The 19,559-nt window shown below is 35.6% G+C and overlaps 1 protein-coding gene across 1 annotated transcript in view; it reads right to left on the bottom strand.

Moving 5' to 3' along the window:
- Window positions 1-19,559, bottom strand: part of LOC148995729 (uncharacterized) — a 64,224-nt gene that overhangs the window by 28,005 nt on the left and 16,660 nt on the right. The window contains exons 5-12 of the mRNA XM_089119030.1: window positions 18,704-18,756; window positions 18,227-18,424; window positions 17,575-17,656; window positions 14,472-14,801; window positions 10,869-11,198; window positions 7,919-8,248; window positions 7,221-7,499; window positions 4,057-6,339 (exon numbers count right to left, since the gene is read on the bottom strand). Coding sequence (XP_088975156.1) covers window positions 7,315-7,499; window positions 7,919-8,248; window positions 10,869-11,198; window positions 14,472-14,801; window positions 17,575-17,656; window positions 18,227-18,424; window positions 18,704-18,756 — 1,508 coding nt within the window. The 3' untranslated portion in view covers window positions 4,057-6,339; window positions 7,221-7,314. The remainder of the gene's footprint in view (window positions 1-4,056; window positions 6,340-7,220; window positions 7,500-7,918; window positions 8,249-10,868; window positions 11,199-14,471; window positions 14,802-17,574; window positions 17,657-18,226; window positions 18,425-18,703; window positions 18,757-19,559) is intronic.

Consider the following 19,559-nt stretch of genomic DNA (forward strand, 5'->3'; position numbering starts at 1 on the left):
CCTGTTGGGTGGTTGCCTAATTTATGTAGTGAAATATTGAGACCTGTATGTCCTATTCTCAGACGAGTGATTACATTTTCTTCCTTACGTTTTCAACCCACCATCTTCCCATCACCAACCTGTCTCTGTACTCTATACAGATGCCTTTCAGTTTCACTGTTGTCCCAATACTCCAGCCAAATGGACTCTGCATACTTCCTGATAAACATCTCAGCTTCATTTTTTGTCAATGGGGTTTTAAGGTCCATATGTTTGAATATGAGTGTTTCTTTGGCCAGCTTATCCACCCGCTCGTTCCCCTCCACACCGACATGAGCAGGAACCCATAGGAAACATGAGGATAAACCCTTTAGCTCATTCCTATATAAAATAAGGAATATTTCATTAATGATATTGGATCTAAATGATGATTTACCAGATATTATACTCAAAAGTGCAGACAGGCTATCAGATGCAATAACAGTATTCTTTGTTTCCTTCTCCTCTATCCACTACAGAGCCATTAATATTGCAGTCAATTCTGTGGTACTTACTGACACATAATCTGATAGTCTTTTCTTAATATATGACTCACTTACTGGGATATAAACTGCTGCACCTGCATGCCCTGTATCCGGACCTTTAGAGCCATCTGTGAATAAACACGGAGTCTGAAAAATGTGAATCAAAATACTTTTGTACTATGCTACTTTCAGGAAGTTTCTGTGACATATCCTTCAATTCCTGCTGTGTGTTTAACACTTGGTGTTGGGAATAACCAGGAGGAATTGAAGACTGTGACACTATAGAGCTGTAATCTAACTGTTTTAATCATGATTTCTGCCTTTGCATCACTAATCCAACCAAAATTGTGAAATTTGTCTTATTATGTTCCCAGCAGCCTATTAAAAGACTCTTGGCCGGATGAGACTCACATTGTCCCTGGAGGTTAACCCAATGGGCTCTATGCACGGCGTTATTTCCGGTGAAGGATTAAGGATGCTCGATAACTTCCGCCGATCGTAGAGTCCAATGCAATACCGAGAATTTATATTGAATTTTATACTCCATGGTTATACTAATGAAACGTTAGTCACAAAAACAGATAAAACAGACACCCCTCGTTGTGTTTATGCTTCTTTTTAAAATTATATTAAATAAACATAACTATATATAAAATTACATCTAAACGTATGTACGTTTCGTTTCAAAGACGGGAGGACAGCAAATATTGAAGACTCTGCCATAATCCCGTTTTCTCCGGTTTTCCTCCGCTTTAATCTACACAACCGGAAATGGACGAGCATCCTTACGTCAAATGCGGAATTTATGCGTGCATATAGCCCATACTTGCCTGATTCCTAATGGCATTTCTCCCATTTCAACCTGTAAGTGGAGCACTACTGCCATCTTGTGGATCAGAAGATTTATTGGAAAAAAAATACTATAACAATAACCTTTATACTCGCTCCATTAGACATGTTTCTTTCAAAAATGTAATTAACTCTATATGTTTTGTTTATTATTGTTTTGTTTATTGTTTTGATCCCCATTAGCTGCTACATTAAGCAGCAGCTATTCTTCCTGGGGTAACAACATTTTAACAAAAACTTAACATCAAAGCTGTACAAGTTGAAGCCCAAATAACGGAACAATAGTCTAGATGACACAAAACTATTGATTCCACTAAAGTTTTCCGTATACGAAACGGTATACATTTTCTACAATGACGAACTGTGGCCATACTCCTGCCCATTTTATTCAATATTAATTTTATATGAGCGTTCCAGGTCAACCTGCTGTCCACAATCACACCGAGCAATTTGGCCTCCGCCACTTGTTCAATTATCAAACCACCAACTGACAAATTCAAAACGGGGGAATCTTTTAAAAGATGATTAGATCCCAACATCATACATTTACTCTTCCCAACATTAATCTTCAATTTATTTACTCTATTCCACTTTTCAATTAATTGTAATTCATTATTTAATACAGTATTAAGTCTGGTAGAGTCATAATCAGACAAAAAAAATAGTTAAGTCATCTGCATACAGCGCAATAGTGGCACGCTTCAAAATAAAAGACAAATCATTAATAAAAATAGAAAACAACAGTGGTCCAAGCCAGCTCCCTTGAGGCACTCCACAACGCAAGACCTTTGTATCAGAATAACTACCATTAAACAGTACATTAAACTTCCTATCAGTGAGATAACTATGGATCCACTGAATTGCACACTTTTCAAATCCATAACACCTTAATTTATCTAATAATAGATCATGATCAATTAAATCAAATGCCGCACTAAGATCTAACATTACAGTACCAACTAATTTTCTTTCATCAATTTCTTGCAACCAATCATCCGTCATCTGAACTAAGGCTATCGTTGTAGAGTGTCCTTTCTTATAAGCATGTTGATAAGGTGAATTCAATTTATTTTTTAGAAAAATACAAATTAATTTGATCATAAACTATTTTCTCTGTAATCTTACTCAAAATTGGTAGAATACTTATAGGTCTGCTATTTTTCCCAGAAAAATTTTCCTTTTTATTTTTTGGAAGAGGCACAATTTTGGCTTTTTTTCCAGTTATCAGGAAAAACACATTTTTCTAAACTTAAATTAATAATATAACATATAGGCTTAGTTATCACATCAGCAACCATCTTTAATAGTTTGACATCCAATTCATCAACACCAGGAGGTTTATATTTCATTAACTTTAATGTATTTTCTACTGTAATAAGACTTGTTTGTATTTCCCTTAATACTGTTCCAAGGATGTTTTTAAAGTGTTTAGTTTTATATATATATACATATATATATATATATATTTTAGTAGGCCTATAGTTCTTTTAATTCCTTCCTTTCCTTTTCACATAACAATCCATCATCACATGTTGGACAGATTCTTGTTGATTGCATTTCTTTATTTTAGGACAGTGCACGTTAATGAACATTTCTGTAAATCTCCATTGGCAAGATGTTATTAGGCACATTAAATCCCACAGCAATTTAATAAACGACAATGAAACATAATGCCATAGCACTGGCTCCATTAAAACATAACATCATAAAACATATTTATATAACCATACATCCATACATTTATTTAAAAAAGTAACCATCTATCCATTTATCTACATACATAAGTTACAGGACAGTTAAAATATAGAGGAAGACATACCATACATTAAAATATTATCAGAGAAGTTCACATTTTTGTTTGCTCTAAAGCCAGCCCTTAAGACATTGTGAGAATATAAGACATGAGGTGGAATTTCTAATGTCCACTGGCAATTGAGTTCATAGTTTAGAGGCTCTCACAGAAAAACATAATTGGTCAACGGAACGGGAAGTAAACAGTCCCACACTCTTAAGACAGACCTTGTGACTTCTGCTGTATAAAAGTACAAAGTGGTGGCCTTCCCATTGATAGTCTTAAATATTAGGCATGCATCACTATGTTTTAAAATGTTGTCCCAACTAAGTTATATGTATTAAGAATGTTACAGTGCTGGTACAATTTGGCTTTTTTGTCCAGTACTTTAGATTGTTTATTTTATTTTAAGAAGCTTAAAGATCTTTGGCTCAGAGCCCAAGGCACACAAAATCTCTCTTACTGTGGTTGTGTTACAGTATGGAAATTATTCATTTAAAAAAATAGGCACCATGATGACATTAATAAATCCTATTATTGTACGAAAGACGGAACCGTTCAGTTTTCAAGTTTATTCTGGTCACATACACAGTACAACCTGTAGTGAAATGCTTTGGATGGCTCTATTATAAGGCAGTTGCTGGGAACTTTGATCAGCTGACTCTGGAAACTGCCCTGAGAAAGAGAGATTTGCACCGTTAGAAATATTTTCCATTGTTCAGCAAACAGATTTAAACTGGAGTCAAATATACTTTACCTGTTCATGTGCAAAAGATCATTTCCAGCATATAGTAATATTCTACAATAGAAACAGGAAAACACAATAACAATATGAAGTTAAATACAGCACATCACAACATGCTTTAAAAACAAAAACAGAAAAAGGAAGATGATGAAGGAGTGTATTTTTACCTCGAAAGACTCACAGATGTCCAACACTTCAGCTCAAACTTGGCAGTAAAAACCTAAACATCCCAAATGCTTTACAAAAGGTAGAATGTTACACTTCTACTTGTCAGAAAATACAAATTAAAAAAAAAAAAATTCACTTTTGCACATTTCATTGAAGACATTCAGTGGAAGTAACAAACATCTAAAAATATGTAACATAATAAAACACAAATACAATGGTTTAACGGTAAAAAATCATGAATGAAATGACCTTAAACCATCATTCACATGTTTCATAAAAGGCTTGTGCAGCAGCCATTAACAGTTCTGAAATATATGTCACATAATCATATTTGGCATTTGTAGCTGCTTCAATCCACAGTGTCTTTCAGTGCAGATTTAACTGGTTCAGTTTCTGAGATTGAGAGTTTGATCAAGGACACAGTGGTGATATTACATGGATCAACTCTTGTAGGATTGAACCTTCAATCTTCAACCACAAATGTTGTAACCCAAACAATAGTGTAGAGTGTACTGGTGTATCTCTGAGTAAAACTGTCAGTTTAGAGTTAACACATATGATTTGATCGAGAGGTTAGCTGGTTATTAGAGGTGTAAAACATTGGCAAAACTCAACATGAACGTTCCTCTTTTTCACAACTGACAACAACAATGTTCTGAGAGCGTTTTCTTAACTTTCTCACTGTTCTCTAAATGTTATTTCTGAATGTTAAAAATGTCCAATTTTTAAATGTCTTAACTCTTTGAACATAAACATTACATTTTATATCTAATAAATATTCTTTGAACATTCTGAAACAAGTAACAAAAATAAAAAAAATTATCAAACCAAATTATCAAAAAAATCCTATTCCAGGAAACAAATACTCTGTGAATGATATATTAATAACGTTTTTGTGATAACATTTCGAAAATATTATTTAACACCAAATAACTTTGAACTAATATTCTATTAACATTACAGTAAGAACCTTATGTTCCCTCTTAGCTGGGATAGTGTTGCCAAGATGCCAAGATCATTCATTCTACAGTTTATGTGTGGGCTGTGTTTACACTTGGCATTAACATGCGACCTGTATCGGGATGATCCACAAACACATTGAAAAAACACGTGTAAACGCACTTCTGATGGGAACATTATCCGATCAGCGTGTCCAGGTTCGGAGATAGTCGCATTGTGATTTGATCTCTAATGTAAACGCAATCCAGTCATCGTGTCTGTATTCACAGATGGACGTCATAAATCCCCGTCCAGTCTCCCCGAGGGGCTGTCAGAAAATAAACTAACGGACGCAGTTTAGACACGAAATTTAACATACTATGTGTGTCATTTATCATCTTAATTGTGCAACATTATCTGAACGAGGCGATCGCCTGTACAATCAGTCGTGAGATGTCAATGAAGAGCTGCCGCTGCTTTGCCAGAGGAATAATCGGAATCTGAATTGTTTAATCTATTAAATGTTGAATTTTTTTATTTGTTTTATTGTATAGTTCAAAAAACGTAATTTGATCCAATTACTGGAGATTGCATAGGAAAGTAAATTGAGTGAGTGAAAGCAATTGGGACCAGGGCCGGTTCTATCCCTTTGGTTGCCCGAGGCGAGTTTGATTTTTTGATTTATTGGTGAATGTTGCTGGTCTGTGGACGTAAAGTATTACTAGCTCATTCACGGCACAATGTTTCTCCTGGTTTCCATGACAGCGCTGTTTGATCTAATAGAGATCTACGGTTAATAACGGAGAAATGTGAATGCTTATCACTAGATCTCGCAGCGATGTTATTAATTCAGTGGTGAATCCAAATATTTTCTTTACTGGATCTCTTAGCGCTGTGTATTAACTGTCGCTTGATCGAGATTGGCTCGCACTGCACAGATGTTGCTGGTCCGAACTGTTTAATGATCCGTGAAGCACAAACGAGTAGTGCAGTTTCGTTCCGCCTTTATTACGCTTGCCATTTGATGTTGCGCAATCTTGTGGTGGCCGCGCCAGCACGAATTTTGTCATCAGGAAAAATGGTCCAAGTTATTGTTCGGTTTGTATGCGTACCGAACCGGAAGACTCGAACCGAAATGGTTCAATACGAATACATGTACTGTTACACCCCTAGATTTTGTTTCCTTTGAAATCCCTTTAGTTTGAGTCACATTAGAAGATGTTCCATTAGCATTAGCCATCAGTGCAGTCTCAGTCTCATTATGGGATTGTCCCATTATCAACATTCATCTGTAGAGTCTCAGGCGTCTTATTAAGGTGCTCTAGTTCTGGAACACCATTCTCCTGAAAGAAAGAAGCAGATTCACAGAATGAAGGAATACACATTTATAAAATCTATAATTTTGGTTCCAATTCAATATTATAAACTGAGAAATGGTCTGTACATTGAATTTAGCATTCTGCTGTTGAGCACGACATTCCTGTCCTGTACGGTTTCTCTTACAGGGTCAAACAAATGTTCAGGATTGATGATTCAGTTAAACACAGATATGTGTTTTTCTCTCTGATGTTTGTGAATGTAAAGACACCTATTCTTTATTTCTGAAGTAAAACAACACAAGAGAAGCACTCTCCTAAATAAGCCTGTTATTATCAGTGATTCTGTGTGATGATTTATAAATGAAACTCAAACGGTCTGGATGCAACAAAGTCCTCAAGTTAAGAAGACACAGTTATAAGTTTAAGTGGAGGCCTTGGTGAAACATGGGTTGCAAGAAAAGTGTGTGTCAGAGGTGTTCAAATGTTAATTTGCAAGCAATGTCCTTCGTCTCAGACCTGTGGTGAGGTTGATCTCTTCAACCAGTATTTCTTCGGTAAAACAGTAAATCTTTTCCACTGAGAGTTTGACAGAAATATATTATATATATATATATATATATATATATATATATATATATATATATATATATATATATGTGTGTGTGTGTGTGTGTGTGTATATATATATATATATATATATATGTGTGTGTGTGTGTGTGTGTGTGTGTGTGTATTCTATATTTCTGTCAAACTCTCAGTGAAAAAGTAAATAAAATTATATATAAAATATATTTTTGTCAAAGGGTTTTCATGCAATCGGGTCGTGATACACACTACTAACAAATGCCAATCTGTAGTAAAGTCAGTGTTTCACAGACAGAGACTCAGAGCTCACAGTATCTCACCTGAGGATGATCATCTCGCTGTGTACTGTTTCCTGTTTGAACAACAACACACTCTTTGGTCAATTAGAATAAAAATACATAATTATACATGTTTTTAAAGAATCTTTTGCACATTAAATATCTTATTTATATTTTCTAAAATCAGCTGCATGTAACACTTGCCTGATTGTTTTGATTTGTAGTAACAGTAAATCCCAGCAGCCGCAAGCAGAATAACAGCAGCAGCAGCAGCACATATTGCTCCTATATCAGCTGAAGATAATCCTGAACCTGGAACAGCTGAAGACACACACACACACACACACACATTATCACTAGAGATCGACTGATAATCAAGTCTCTATAATCAATACTGTTGACTGATTTTTCCACCTTTATCCTTTCAGTGTAAAGTTGTATGATGTTGATTCATTCGATAAACGGTGTGTGTTTGAGCAACAGCAGCAAAATCAGCGGATTCACATGAAAACTGACTAATATTGAGCATTTTTCTTTATTATTAACAAAACAACTCAAAATTGTACAATTCATAATGTGACAAAACTCAGTGTGAAAATTGTCAATCACTTTGTCGGCATTACATTATGGAGATTGTCCACAATGAACACATTTACTGGGAGGATTTAAGTTGCACTATTTCAGGCTGTATTATAAATATAATCAAGTGAAAATGCACTGAATGATGAAATGAAACTCACCAGTGACAGAAACACTGAAGATCTTAGTGATGCTGAATCTGCTGTTGTTGATCTGTAGTTTATATTCTCCAGAGTGTGTGTTTGTGGTGTGTGTGATGTTTAGAGATCCGGTCTGATGATCCAGTTTCAGTCTGTCTCTGAATCTCTCTTTACACTGATCATCTGTACAGATCTGACTCTGATCTCCAGTGATTTCAGCGATGCGAGTTTCATTAAAATACCACGTCAGCACATCATTTGGGTTTCTTTCAACACTAGTATCTAAAGTGACAAGTTCTCCTTCATTCACGGTCTTTCTCTTCGCTTCATCTCGATCAGCAGCAGAAACACCTGAAACACAAACCAACAGATGCTGGAGGATCTTTTTTACACTGTGCAATAAAACATGCTTTGATTTTCAGTTTGAAAAGCAACTTTTACATTATAATCAACACTGCACTTTATACACTGATGTATTAAAATAGACAATAACAGACTGTGATCAGAAATAAGAAACTGTCCAGAACAAAACCGAGCGATAAAACTAACAACTAACCAGTGTAAGAACAGCATGTGTTTATAGAGCACCTTTAATGCTTTCCCCCATGTTTATCTTTTTTAGTGTATGATATTGCTGTTTGAGCATGAAATAAACTCTGCAAAGCCCCTCCGGAAGGAGTTACTCTCTATATCAGTGTCTGAACTCATTTAAATTGTAGTCTTGCGTGTTTTTGTCCAGGAACAAACACATCACAATAGTCCTTTTTGAAATAATTCCCTTTCAAGGAATACACTACATTAAGGGATGCGGTTGAGTTAGTTGTATTGTTTAGCCATGTTCAAGAGAAACTGAGTTTTCAACCGCAACTTGCTCTACTTTCGAAGGCCAATGAACTTAGGAAACAGTGCACGCTAAAAATTAATTTTAAAGGATTAGTTCACCCAAAAATGAAAATTAAGTCATTAATTACTCACCCTTATGCTGTTCCAACCCCGTAAGACCTTCGTTCATCTTCAGAACACAAATAAAGATATTTTTGATTGAATCTGAGAGCTGGATCAGTCCTAGATAGGCTGCCTAAGGGACTGGCTCTTGACGGCCCATAAAGTCATTAAAGAAAAGGTTTAAATATTCCATGTGCCTACAGCGGCTCAATTATAAGTTTATCAAGCGACGAGACTACTTTTTGTGCGAAAAAAACATAAATAACGACTTTATTCCACTATTCCATTACTTCCTTATGGGCGCATGCGCGAGAACTGAGACGAGGACGTTCTCATTCGTCTACTTCTTGTTACCGGCTGCTCACCGCTTAGGAGTATTACCGCCACCTACCGTATAAGATGATGTGCTGATATAGCTGGAAGCGCAAAACTTTCTGTTTACAAGCAGAGGAAGATGCGCGCTGTACATACGCTTTTCAATTTGCGTATTTTCCGCACTATAAGGTGCACTTAAAAGCCTTTAATCTTCTCAAAAAACGACAGTGTTCCTTATAATCCGGAGCGCCTTATATATGGATCATCATTTTATACGGTAGGGGGCGGTAAAACTCCTAAGCGGTGAGCAGCCGGTAACAAGAAGTAGACGAATGAGAACGTCCTCGTCTCAGTTCTTGCGCATGCGCCCATAAGGAAGTAATGGAATAAAGTAGTTTTTTATGTGTTTTTTTTTCCACACAAAAAGTATTCTTGTCGCTTGATAAACTTATAATAGAGCCGCTGTAGGCACATGGAATATTTAAACCTTTTCTTTAATGACTTTATGGGCCGTCAAGAGCCAGTCCCTTAGGCAGTCTATATAGGACTGATCCAGCTCTCAGATTTAATCAAAAATATCTTCATTTGTGTTCCGAAGATGAACGAATTAATGACTTAATTTTCATTTTTGGGTGAACTAACCCTTTAACATTACAAAGTAAAAAATTATCACTGTGAAAAGTTGCAAAGGTAGTTCAGCTTGATGCTTTTATACTCTATATTTTTACACACATTCTTTAATTATTTCAAGTAAAAGAAAATCTCAAGATGTAATGCAAGCATGTTGTGTATTTTGCTAAGCTTGTTGAAATACAATGATTCTGAATGACAAAATTATTTAAAAAAAGAATATATACAAATAAACAAATATAAGGATATTCATTTTTTATGAGCCCAAATATCCTAATGCAATATTTTTGAAAATGCCCATCCCTAATTTATACGAATTAACGCCCATGTTAAATCTGATCATCATCATTGGACTAAACCGCTCAATTCATATCTCTTTATGTACTTTTTGAAGCATCAGTTGTGTAGACTGTCAATGGACAGACAGAAAAAGCTCAAATTATATAAAATATATCTTAATTTGTGTTCCGAAGATTGGATCAAAATGAGGAAGAGTAAATGAGAATCTTCATTTTTGGAAATAACCCTTTAACGGTCATTATTGGACTCAGGCTTAAACTGATAAGCAAAACTGACACCAGAGCAGCTACACTAGTGTTTACAGTGCACGGTTATGGTTACATTTCTGACACACACTCTAAGCGGTAGACCAAATTACAACACACTGGGGTCGGCTGACTAATAATAAGAGCCGACTGTGCTTTTCGGAAGAAGGGTTTAAACCTAACCCTAACTAAAAATAAAACAGGTTGTGCAACAGTGTAACCAATATGAACAATAATGAGTTTTTACAGGTAAAGAGAAAAACACATTTGAATGTCAAAGCATGTTACACTACTCGTGTAACTGTATTTAAATAGGGAAAACGTGGAGGTGTTTGGTCGATTCTCTGCTCTGCCCATATTGAATGAACTGGGCTAGATAAGTGCGATCAAAGTGTCTCACATGCACTGAGTGCACGCACTGAGACGAGTGAGGTTCGCATCAACTCTTCTTTGTTAAAGGAATACCAGTTTAATATGAAAAAACGGTGGAGTATCCCTTTAAATGTATAAGACTTGCTTTTAACATAATGACTCACCAGTGACTGAAACACTGAAGATCTTTTCACTGTCGCTGCTGCCACGGCCGATCTTCAGTTTATAATCTCCAGAGTGTGTGTCTGTGATGTTCATGATGGTCAGAGATCCAGTCTGATGATCCAGTTTCAGTCTGTCTCTGAATCTCTCAGTGCCTTCATTACACTGATCATCTGTACAGGACTTACTGAGATCTCCATTGATTTGAGCGATGCGAGTGTCATTATGATACCATTTAATACTGTCTTGTTGGTTTGTTTGAACACCAGTGTATAGAGTGACTGAATCTCCCTCCGTCACCGATACTTCATTTGTATCAACACCTGACGAACCTGAAAAAGAAATGGACAGTTCATTAGGAGCCAAACAACATTATACAACAGGAAATTGTGTTTACAATTTTTATAACATTGCGAGTCTGAATTCATAATGTAACTCATGTAAACAAACAGCAGGAGAAAGAAATTGAACTCAGACAAACAAACTGTACATGCAGCCCACATCTGATATCCCCCCTCCATATCTGTGCATTCACAAACCAAGTATTTTCATACTCAAAATTATTAATATTAAATAATGAATACTGCTCATATTTTTACTTTTTTATTAAATTTATTTTAATTTTCACCACATTAATATACAATGTCAAGTTTGAACTACAAAATATTATTTATACTCCTGCTGTATGAATCAAATCAAGCCCCGCACTACATTTGTTCTTGTTCCAGAAGTCGTTTCACTCTGATATTTGATATTTACCCTTATCAACTTCCGTTTCATTGCAACTTTAAGCTATAAATATAATGGATGCACTGTTTTTGGAATATTTGTCCAATGACAAGCTCCAATTTGAATGTTTTAAAGGAAACGAGGATTGCTTGGCAATTAAAATTGTGCTGTACATTACGGAAATGACAGTCTGAGCACAAAGATGCTGTTGGAGTCATGCAGATACTGTATGTTTAATGCACTAGTATTCAAAGACCCAGGTTCCTTTGTCTCTGATGTTAAAAAAAAATATGAAAGCTTCTAAACTTTGCAATGAATGTTGCAAATTTGATTTATTAAGTAGTGCCTAAGTAGTTATTTGGTGACAAATATATATTTTTTTCTTCTTAATTTATGAAATACTTTGTTCTATGTACTGTTAATGTTAAAAACATCATACAGCTCAGATAGTCGTGCATCAATTGAAAGGTCTCACGGAAAAGAATAGAAGTTTAATTGTCTTGGGCTTTGACTAAACTTGAGTGAGTTTGCGTTTCAAAATTGAGGGAAACACGCAGTGTAAACAGACCATATATTTTTGCAGTCTTACACAGTGTCCACTCCTAACCAGAGTGTAATCATATTCCAGCGACAAATAATTTGTCTGTCCACTGTAGACGTGACTGCAACATGTGTAAAAATCCATCAAAACCCACAATCGCTGTCAAAATAAGTAGGCCTACATAATACAAATTACACCATTTAAACCTTATTCAAATTCATAGGCTACTGAGTAACTAAAAAAATCTTTGTTAAATAAAACACTTGTTTAACTAAACAAAAGGAAGCGGGAGCACTGCTGGTGTCCCTTGTATCCTCTGGTGCTCTTGAAACACCCCGATGAAGGCCAGTGGGCCGATACGCATCGTTGATGTTTTAATGGTTTAGCCCTCGACTAAATAATAAAAGCTTGGATTTTTTTTTCCAATTTGTTGTAATAAACTTTTTTTTTTTCACAGTTTGAACGTTCCTGTTTCCATTTATTTAATTCCAAGATCTGAGGTGAATTATCCATTGTTGCTTTTACAGCAAAGCTGGGAGTACTAAATGAGATTTAAAGTCACATTACACGCTTTTAACATTAAATAAAGCAAATAAACAACACCTAAAATGATCAGTGCCACAATTTGTGTTTTTTGTTCCAGCGTGACATGTTATGTGATTTGATAAGGATGTACAGCACTTTCAATTTTAGCAAGTTCGAGCTCGTTCACGGAGGAGAGGGCTTCTTCCAAAAAAAAAAAAACACTTGTAAAGTTGTCTCTTCTTTAGAAGTAAGATTGCCGGAGAAGTCCATGAATCAGCCCTGCTCCAAAGTGAAATGCAAAATTTGCGTTACACCTGCTGCTCTTTATATAAGTAGCTGGCGCAATTTTCATGCCAATGTGCATTGGCTCCTTAAAGCAGATTAGTCTCTCTGCGAAGGTCCCATATCAGTCAGATCCCTCCGACGAACGTAGAAGTGACCGACAGAAAAAGGAACAACATTAGAGATATTTCATGTGTTAGATTTTGGTGATGCCGAGCAGTGGTTTCAGTGGCTCGCCAATGTATTGGATTTCTCCAATACATAAAATAAGTAAGCTTGACCAGTTCTTGTGGGGAGAAGAATTTATTGAAGGTTTGTAGTGTAGCAGTCCTTCAGCAGCGATGTTATCATGTCACCCTTCAACAATCTTAACCCAATGTTCTGTCTGTGAGACAGAACTTTATAAAGAAGATTATGGGCTACAAACAATAGAAACCTGTTAGGACCTCCCACAGGAGATGCTAATCCACTCTGAGCAATGCTGAGTCTTTGTCATTCACACCAATCAGTTTCTGTGGGCCATACATCTGAATGGGCCATTCATCTGTATGGGCCGTTTGACACACACCTTTGCAGACACCGACAGAGTGGATTGATTATGACACACGTCACAATGTAAATGAATCTGATCACTGAAAATACAAAATCTATCACATGTAATTGAATGTTTTTTTTAAATATATATATTTATGTTTATTTTGAAACTGTGGCAGCACAGAAAAGACTATGACAGGCGACTAAAGAGTAGATAATTAATGGAAAACACTGAATTAATGTTTAGATGACAAATGTCCTACAGTGGAATAAAACAAAAATGCTTCAACCGGAGCTGAATGAGTGACAGGAGACGTGGCTAAGCAGGACTGGTGTGTGCGTGAACCCGCTGTCAGAGAGAAGAGAGAGCTGGTATCGCTGTATTGATATAATGTGGTAAAAGTGATATTGGAAACATTTCAAATATTTCAGGTGATTTGTATCTAAAAATGTATATTTTCGACAACATTATTAAGAAGAAACCAAAAATATTCAGGGCTCACCCCATCGCTCTAGCCCTAGATTAGACTCTCAAGGAAAAGGAAAATATGAAAAAGCATCATATTCATATTAGGGCTGTGCAAAAGTTAATTGCGATTAATCGCATCCAAAATAAAAGTCTGTGTTTACATAATATATTTGTGTGTGCTGTATATAATTAATTTGTATATATAAATACCTATGCATGCATGTATATATTTAAGAATTATTTGCGCTGAAATTCTGTATATATTTATAAATACATAATCTATATTATATAAATATAAATATTTGATATATGAATAACACATTTTCTTAAATATATGCATGCATGTGTGTGTATTTATATATACAAAATAATTATATACAGCACACACAAATATATTATGTAAACACAGACTTTTATTTTGGATGCGATTAATGGCAATTAATTTTTGCCCAGCCCTAATTCATATACAACCCCTTTAATGATGTGATTTAAATGTACAAGACTTGCTTTTAAACAATGACTCACCAGTGACTAAAACACTGAAGATCTTTTTACTGTCGCTGCTTCCGCTGCTGATCTGCAGTTGATAATCTCCAGAGTGTGTGTTTGTGATGTTCATGATGGTCAGAGATCCAGTCTGATGATCCAGCTTCAGTCTGTCTCTGAATCGCTCAGTATCTTCATTACACTGAACATCTGTACAGATCTTACTCTGGTCTCTATTGATTTGAGCGATGCGGATGCCATTATGATACCATCTAATTCTGTCTTGTTGGTTTGTTTGAACACCAGTGTTTAGAGTGACTGAATCTCCCTCCTTCACTGACACTCCGTCTGTATCAACACCAGACGAACCTGAAGAAGAAATGAAGAGTTCATTATGAGCTGAACAACGTTATATAACAGGAAAGTGCTGTGACAGTGTTCATAAAGATTGTGAATAGAGAAATGAGTCTTGATTTATAATGTAACATGTAATCAAACATCAGAAGATCATCATTGATTCACACATTCACTCATCAGACAATCATACATGAGTCTCATGAAGGATCTTATGCCACTTGATGATCATCATACAAACAACATCCTGATTCATAATTCTGCTCATAAGTTTGCAAAACACGTGCTGTGTTCATTTTAACAAGAAGGAATCATTAAAATGTCATGTTTTTTATCTGGCCCTGAATACACTATTTCACACAACATTACATATGTGAACCCATGTATTTCAGCAGTGACTGTATGATATTAATATTCATATTTCCACACTGAGGTATGAAGGACTCATAGGCAAATATTTTAAAAAGGTGAAAACATTTGTGGATGCTCAAGAGAGAAGTGTGATTTTGTATTGGATGATCAAGGTAAATCATCTTATTTTGTCTTGTAGTAAACGTGTAAATATATAATGTAGCATTTATATATGCATTGTGTTTTTCTTGTTTGTTTGTCTTTAACACCATGCCAGATTCTGTGACTATTGGCATGGCAAGAAAACGTTAGGGTAAAACTATATCAGGCATACACAATTTATTTTTGCTAAAAACTCAAACTATTGTGAAGTTTCTTTTGTTAAATATTCATGGCATTTAAATTTTACATACTTTTGTTAAGGACTTTTATTTTGGTGTTGAATCCTCAGAGAGAGGATGATGTAATGAGATAGGCCTACATGGGGAGTAGAGAGTGTGTGAGAGGAGTATTGTGTTGCTCTGCTCTCATAAGACTGCTCAATAAAAACTTATTAGCCGTCAATATTTCAAGTCCATCGTCTTTATTGAAACCAATCCACGGGCAGCTAAACCCCACGCCTTACACTACATTTGGTTTAACTTTTTAAAATCTTCAATAGAGTAAAAAAAAGTTCAGTGATGGCTTCAGTGATATTCAGGGTAATTCAGTGATAGTTTTGACAAAGAACACTTTGCCGGGTTTAAACAATCTGATCCCATTGGTTTGAGATTTGATAGCAATCATTCTTCCAACATTGGTGCTGATTTTGAAGTTTGTTCATTGCATATAAATCCCATTCTGTATGTCAATAGTTATTAATATAGAAATGAATTATTGGTTTAATACCCCATAAGAGTTGCTGTGTGAATTCTGACATCTACTGATAATGTCTCTTACGGCAGAGTCGATTTCCTCATTTCCTCTGATTTCAGTGTCCGAAACAAAACCAGATATTAAACTGATGAGTCTCTAGTTCAAGCAGTTTATAAAGAAATAAAGGGATGGCATTGCTTGGAGACATGCCTTCAAATCTGTAATTATAAGAACGATCCTCTGTTGCATCTTTAAATAATCGAATGGCAGAATTATAAAACTTATGATTCTGCTTTACAAACTGAGCTGTTTACGGATGGATGCTCCTCTTTTTGATGGTTGATTATGAATGCAGATGATACACAGATCTATCATTTGATCCATCAATATAGACCATTTCACAAGATGTAAACAACACTGGTCCAGAAGCACTTCCTGTTTCAGTTTTTTAACACTACATTAAAAGCTGGGATAAAATACAACCAACAGAACATTTAAAACTGATGTTTTCTTTACATGTGAAATAAAGAAAACAGTAACAAACTGAAACAGGAAGTGCTTCTGGACCAGTGTTGTTTACATCTTGTGAAATGGTCTATAGGGATACAGTGATGGAAACATTTCTCTAATGCAGTGAAGTTCTTGTTGAAAGTCATTTGGGTGCGTTTCAGATTTTTAGTTTCTTGTTAAATCTAAAATTATTTTGGGGTTTTCGAATCTCCAAGGGGGAATTTTACGGAAGCTTATCACACTTTGAGATCCATAGTCCAAGAGGTTGGATATGTCTGTGGATGGATTTTGTTTGAGCAAACGTGTAAGAGGATTTAAGAAAACAGGATGATAGGCCTATTAAGCCAGATTTTCTTTATTTTCCGTAAATAATAATAATAAATAATAACAAATTTATTAGTTGTATTTTCTTGCATTTAATTGTTGCAAATGACTGAGGTTACAAAAGGCGACAGAGACGCATTTATATTTTGTATTAGCTCTAATCTTATATTCGAAACAAATGCATTAATAAGAAGAGAGCTAAAATAAAATATAAATGCGTCACTGTCGCCTTTTGTAACCTCAGTCGAATATAAGACAATGGTCAAGTAAAACAAACAAAAAAGCTAAACACGCATAAAAAATGTCATTCCTGTAAAAATAAAGCAATACAAAAGTTACTTTCGGTTTCAGCGTCGGCTGGGCGTAACAGTTAGGCCTATATACACTAGCGTAAGTTAGTTAAGCTTCGTCAAGAACCAAGACTGTGTAATAAACAAATCTTATAGGCCTAATGTTATAAAATAATAATGTTATAACGGTCAGGAAAACACAGGCACAGCAAAATACAAAAGATACATACATTTCTGTCGAGGATAAATGTAGTGCACTACAAAACAAGCCAATAATTTCGCCTTTATCGTCGACTGAAGGAGAGATGTAACCTACAAGCCTGTCTAACAATGTCAATGGTCAAATAAAAACACACTGCAAACCACAAACGTCAATGCATTTCTGTCAAACTGCCTTTAGCGATTAGAGTTCACAAAACAACGTCGGCAGGAAGAGAAACTAGGCCTAAAAGTCTTACCATGATCGAGTAAACACCAGAGGAATACCGACAACCAAACCAGAAGCTTCATCTGCACCATTTTCCCGGAAGAAAAAAAAACATTTCAGATTTTGATACACAACGGAGATCGGGGATAATAGTAATAAAAACAAAGATCGGGCATTTCTCTTGCCCGTCGACGAAGGAAAAGGTAACTTCTTCTTTAGCTATACTAGTTCCGCTAGCATCTTGAAGGGACGCACTTCATCTGCTTCTTCTTCTATGAAGTTTAATGGCGGTTGGCAAACCTATTAACGGTGCATTACCGCCACCAACTGGACTACAGTGTGCAACGAGAGATTAGTCAGAGAGGAAGAAAAAAAAATCTAATTCTTTCATCTAAACTTAGAAACTTAATTATATGACAGTATATGTGACCTGCTGTTTTCCCCAAGAGACCTGCCAATGAAACATCATAATGTTTTTCCTTCCTTAGTAATTAAAATGGGCACTCTCTCTTTATAGTGTCTTTCTAACACTGAAGGAGAACATGTTCTACTGTTTCTAGTTGATTACAATATTTACATTTCCCAGTTGGGTGCTTGCCTATTTTATATAGTGAAATGTTGAGACCTGTATGTCCTATTCTCAGACGAGTGATTACATTTTCTTCCTTACGTTTTCAACCCACCATCTTCCCATCACCAACCTGTCTCTGTACTCTATACAGATGCCTTCCAGTTTCACTGTTGTCCCAATACTCCAGCCAAATGGACTCTGCATACTTCCTGATAAACATCTTAGCTTTATTTTTTGTCAATGGGGTTTTAAGGTCCATATGTTTGAATATGAGTGTTTCTTTGGCCAGCTTATCCACCTGCTCGTTCCCCTCCACACCGACATGAGCAGGAACCCATAGGAAACATGTGGATAAACCCTTTAGCTCCATCCTATATAAAATAAGGAATATTTCATTAATGATATTGGATCTAAATGATGATTTCCCAGATATAATACCCAAAAGTGCAGACAGGCTATCAGATGCAATAACAGTATTCTTTGTTTCTCTCTCCTCTATCCACTGCAGAGCCATTAATATTGCAGTCAATTCTGTGGTACTTACTGACACATGATCTGATAGTCTTCTCTTAATATATGACTCACTTACTGGGATATAAACTGCTGCACCTGCATGCCCTGTATCCGGACCTTTAGAGCCATCTGTGAATAAACACAGAGTCTGAAAAATGTGAATCAAAATACTTTTGTACTATACTTTCAGGAAGTTTCTGTGACATATCCTTCAATTCCTTTGACACTTGGTGTTGGGAATAACCAGGAGGAATTGAAGACTGTGACACTATAGAGCTGTAATCTAACTGTTTTAATCATGATTTATGCCTTTGCATCACTAATCCACCCAAAATTTGTAAAAATTTGTCTTATTATGTTCCCAGCAGCCTATTAAAAGACTCTTGGCCAGATGAGACTCACATTGTCCCTGGAGGTTAACCCAATATGCCAGCATTAATTTTACTCGCCTGATTCCTAATGGCTTTTCTCCCATTTCAACCTGTAAGTGGAGCACTACTGCCATCTTGTGGATCAGAAGATTTATGGGAAAAAAATACTATAACAATAACCTTTATACTCGCTCCATTAGACATGTTTCTTTCAAAAATATAATTAACTGTATATGTATTTCCTCAATACTGTTCCAATGATGTTTTTAAAGTGATTAGTTGTATTTTTTATTTTTTTTAAGTAGGCCTACTCCTTTTAATTCCTTCCTTTCCTTTTCACATAACAATCCATCATCACATGTTGGACAGATTCTTATTGATTGCAATGTAAACACATTCCATGTATATGTGTACCTAACAGATAAAGTGTCTAGTTGAGTCCTGAATGTCATATTCTGAGACGATTGATAATCCTTTCTTCACTTTGATACTCATCTCCCTTTTCATGCCAACAGAGCTTTGAATCTTATACAAATGTCTCCCTGTATCATTAATATCCCA

This window comes from Pimephales promelas, chromosome 2 (genome assembly GCF_988280905.1).
Source record: "Pimephales promelas chromosome 2, fPimPro1.hap1.1, whole genome shotgun sequence".
NCBI classification, from domain to species: Eukaryota; Metazoa; Chordata; class Actinopteri; order Cypriniformes; family Leuciscidae; genus Pimephales; species Pimephales promelas.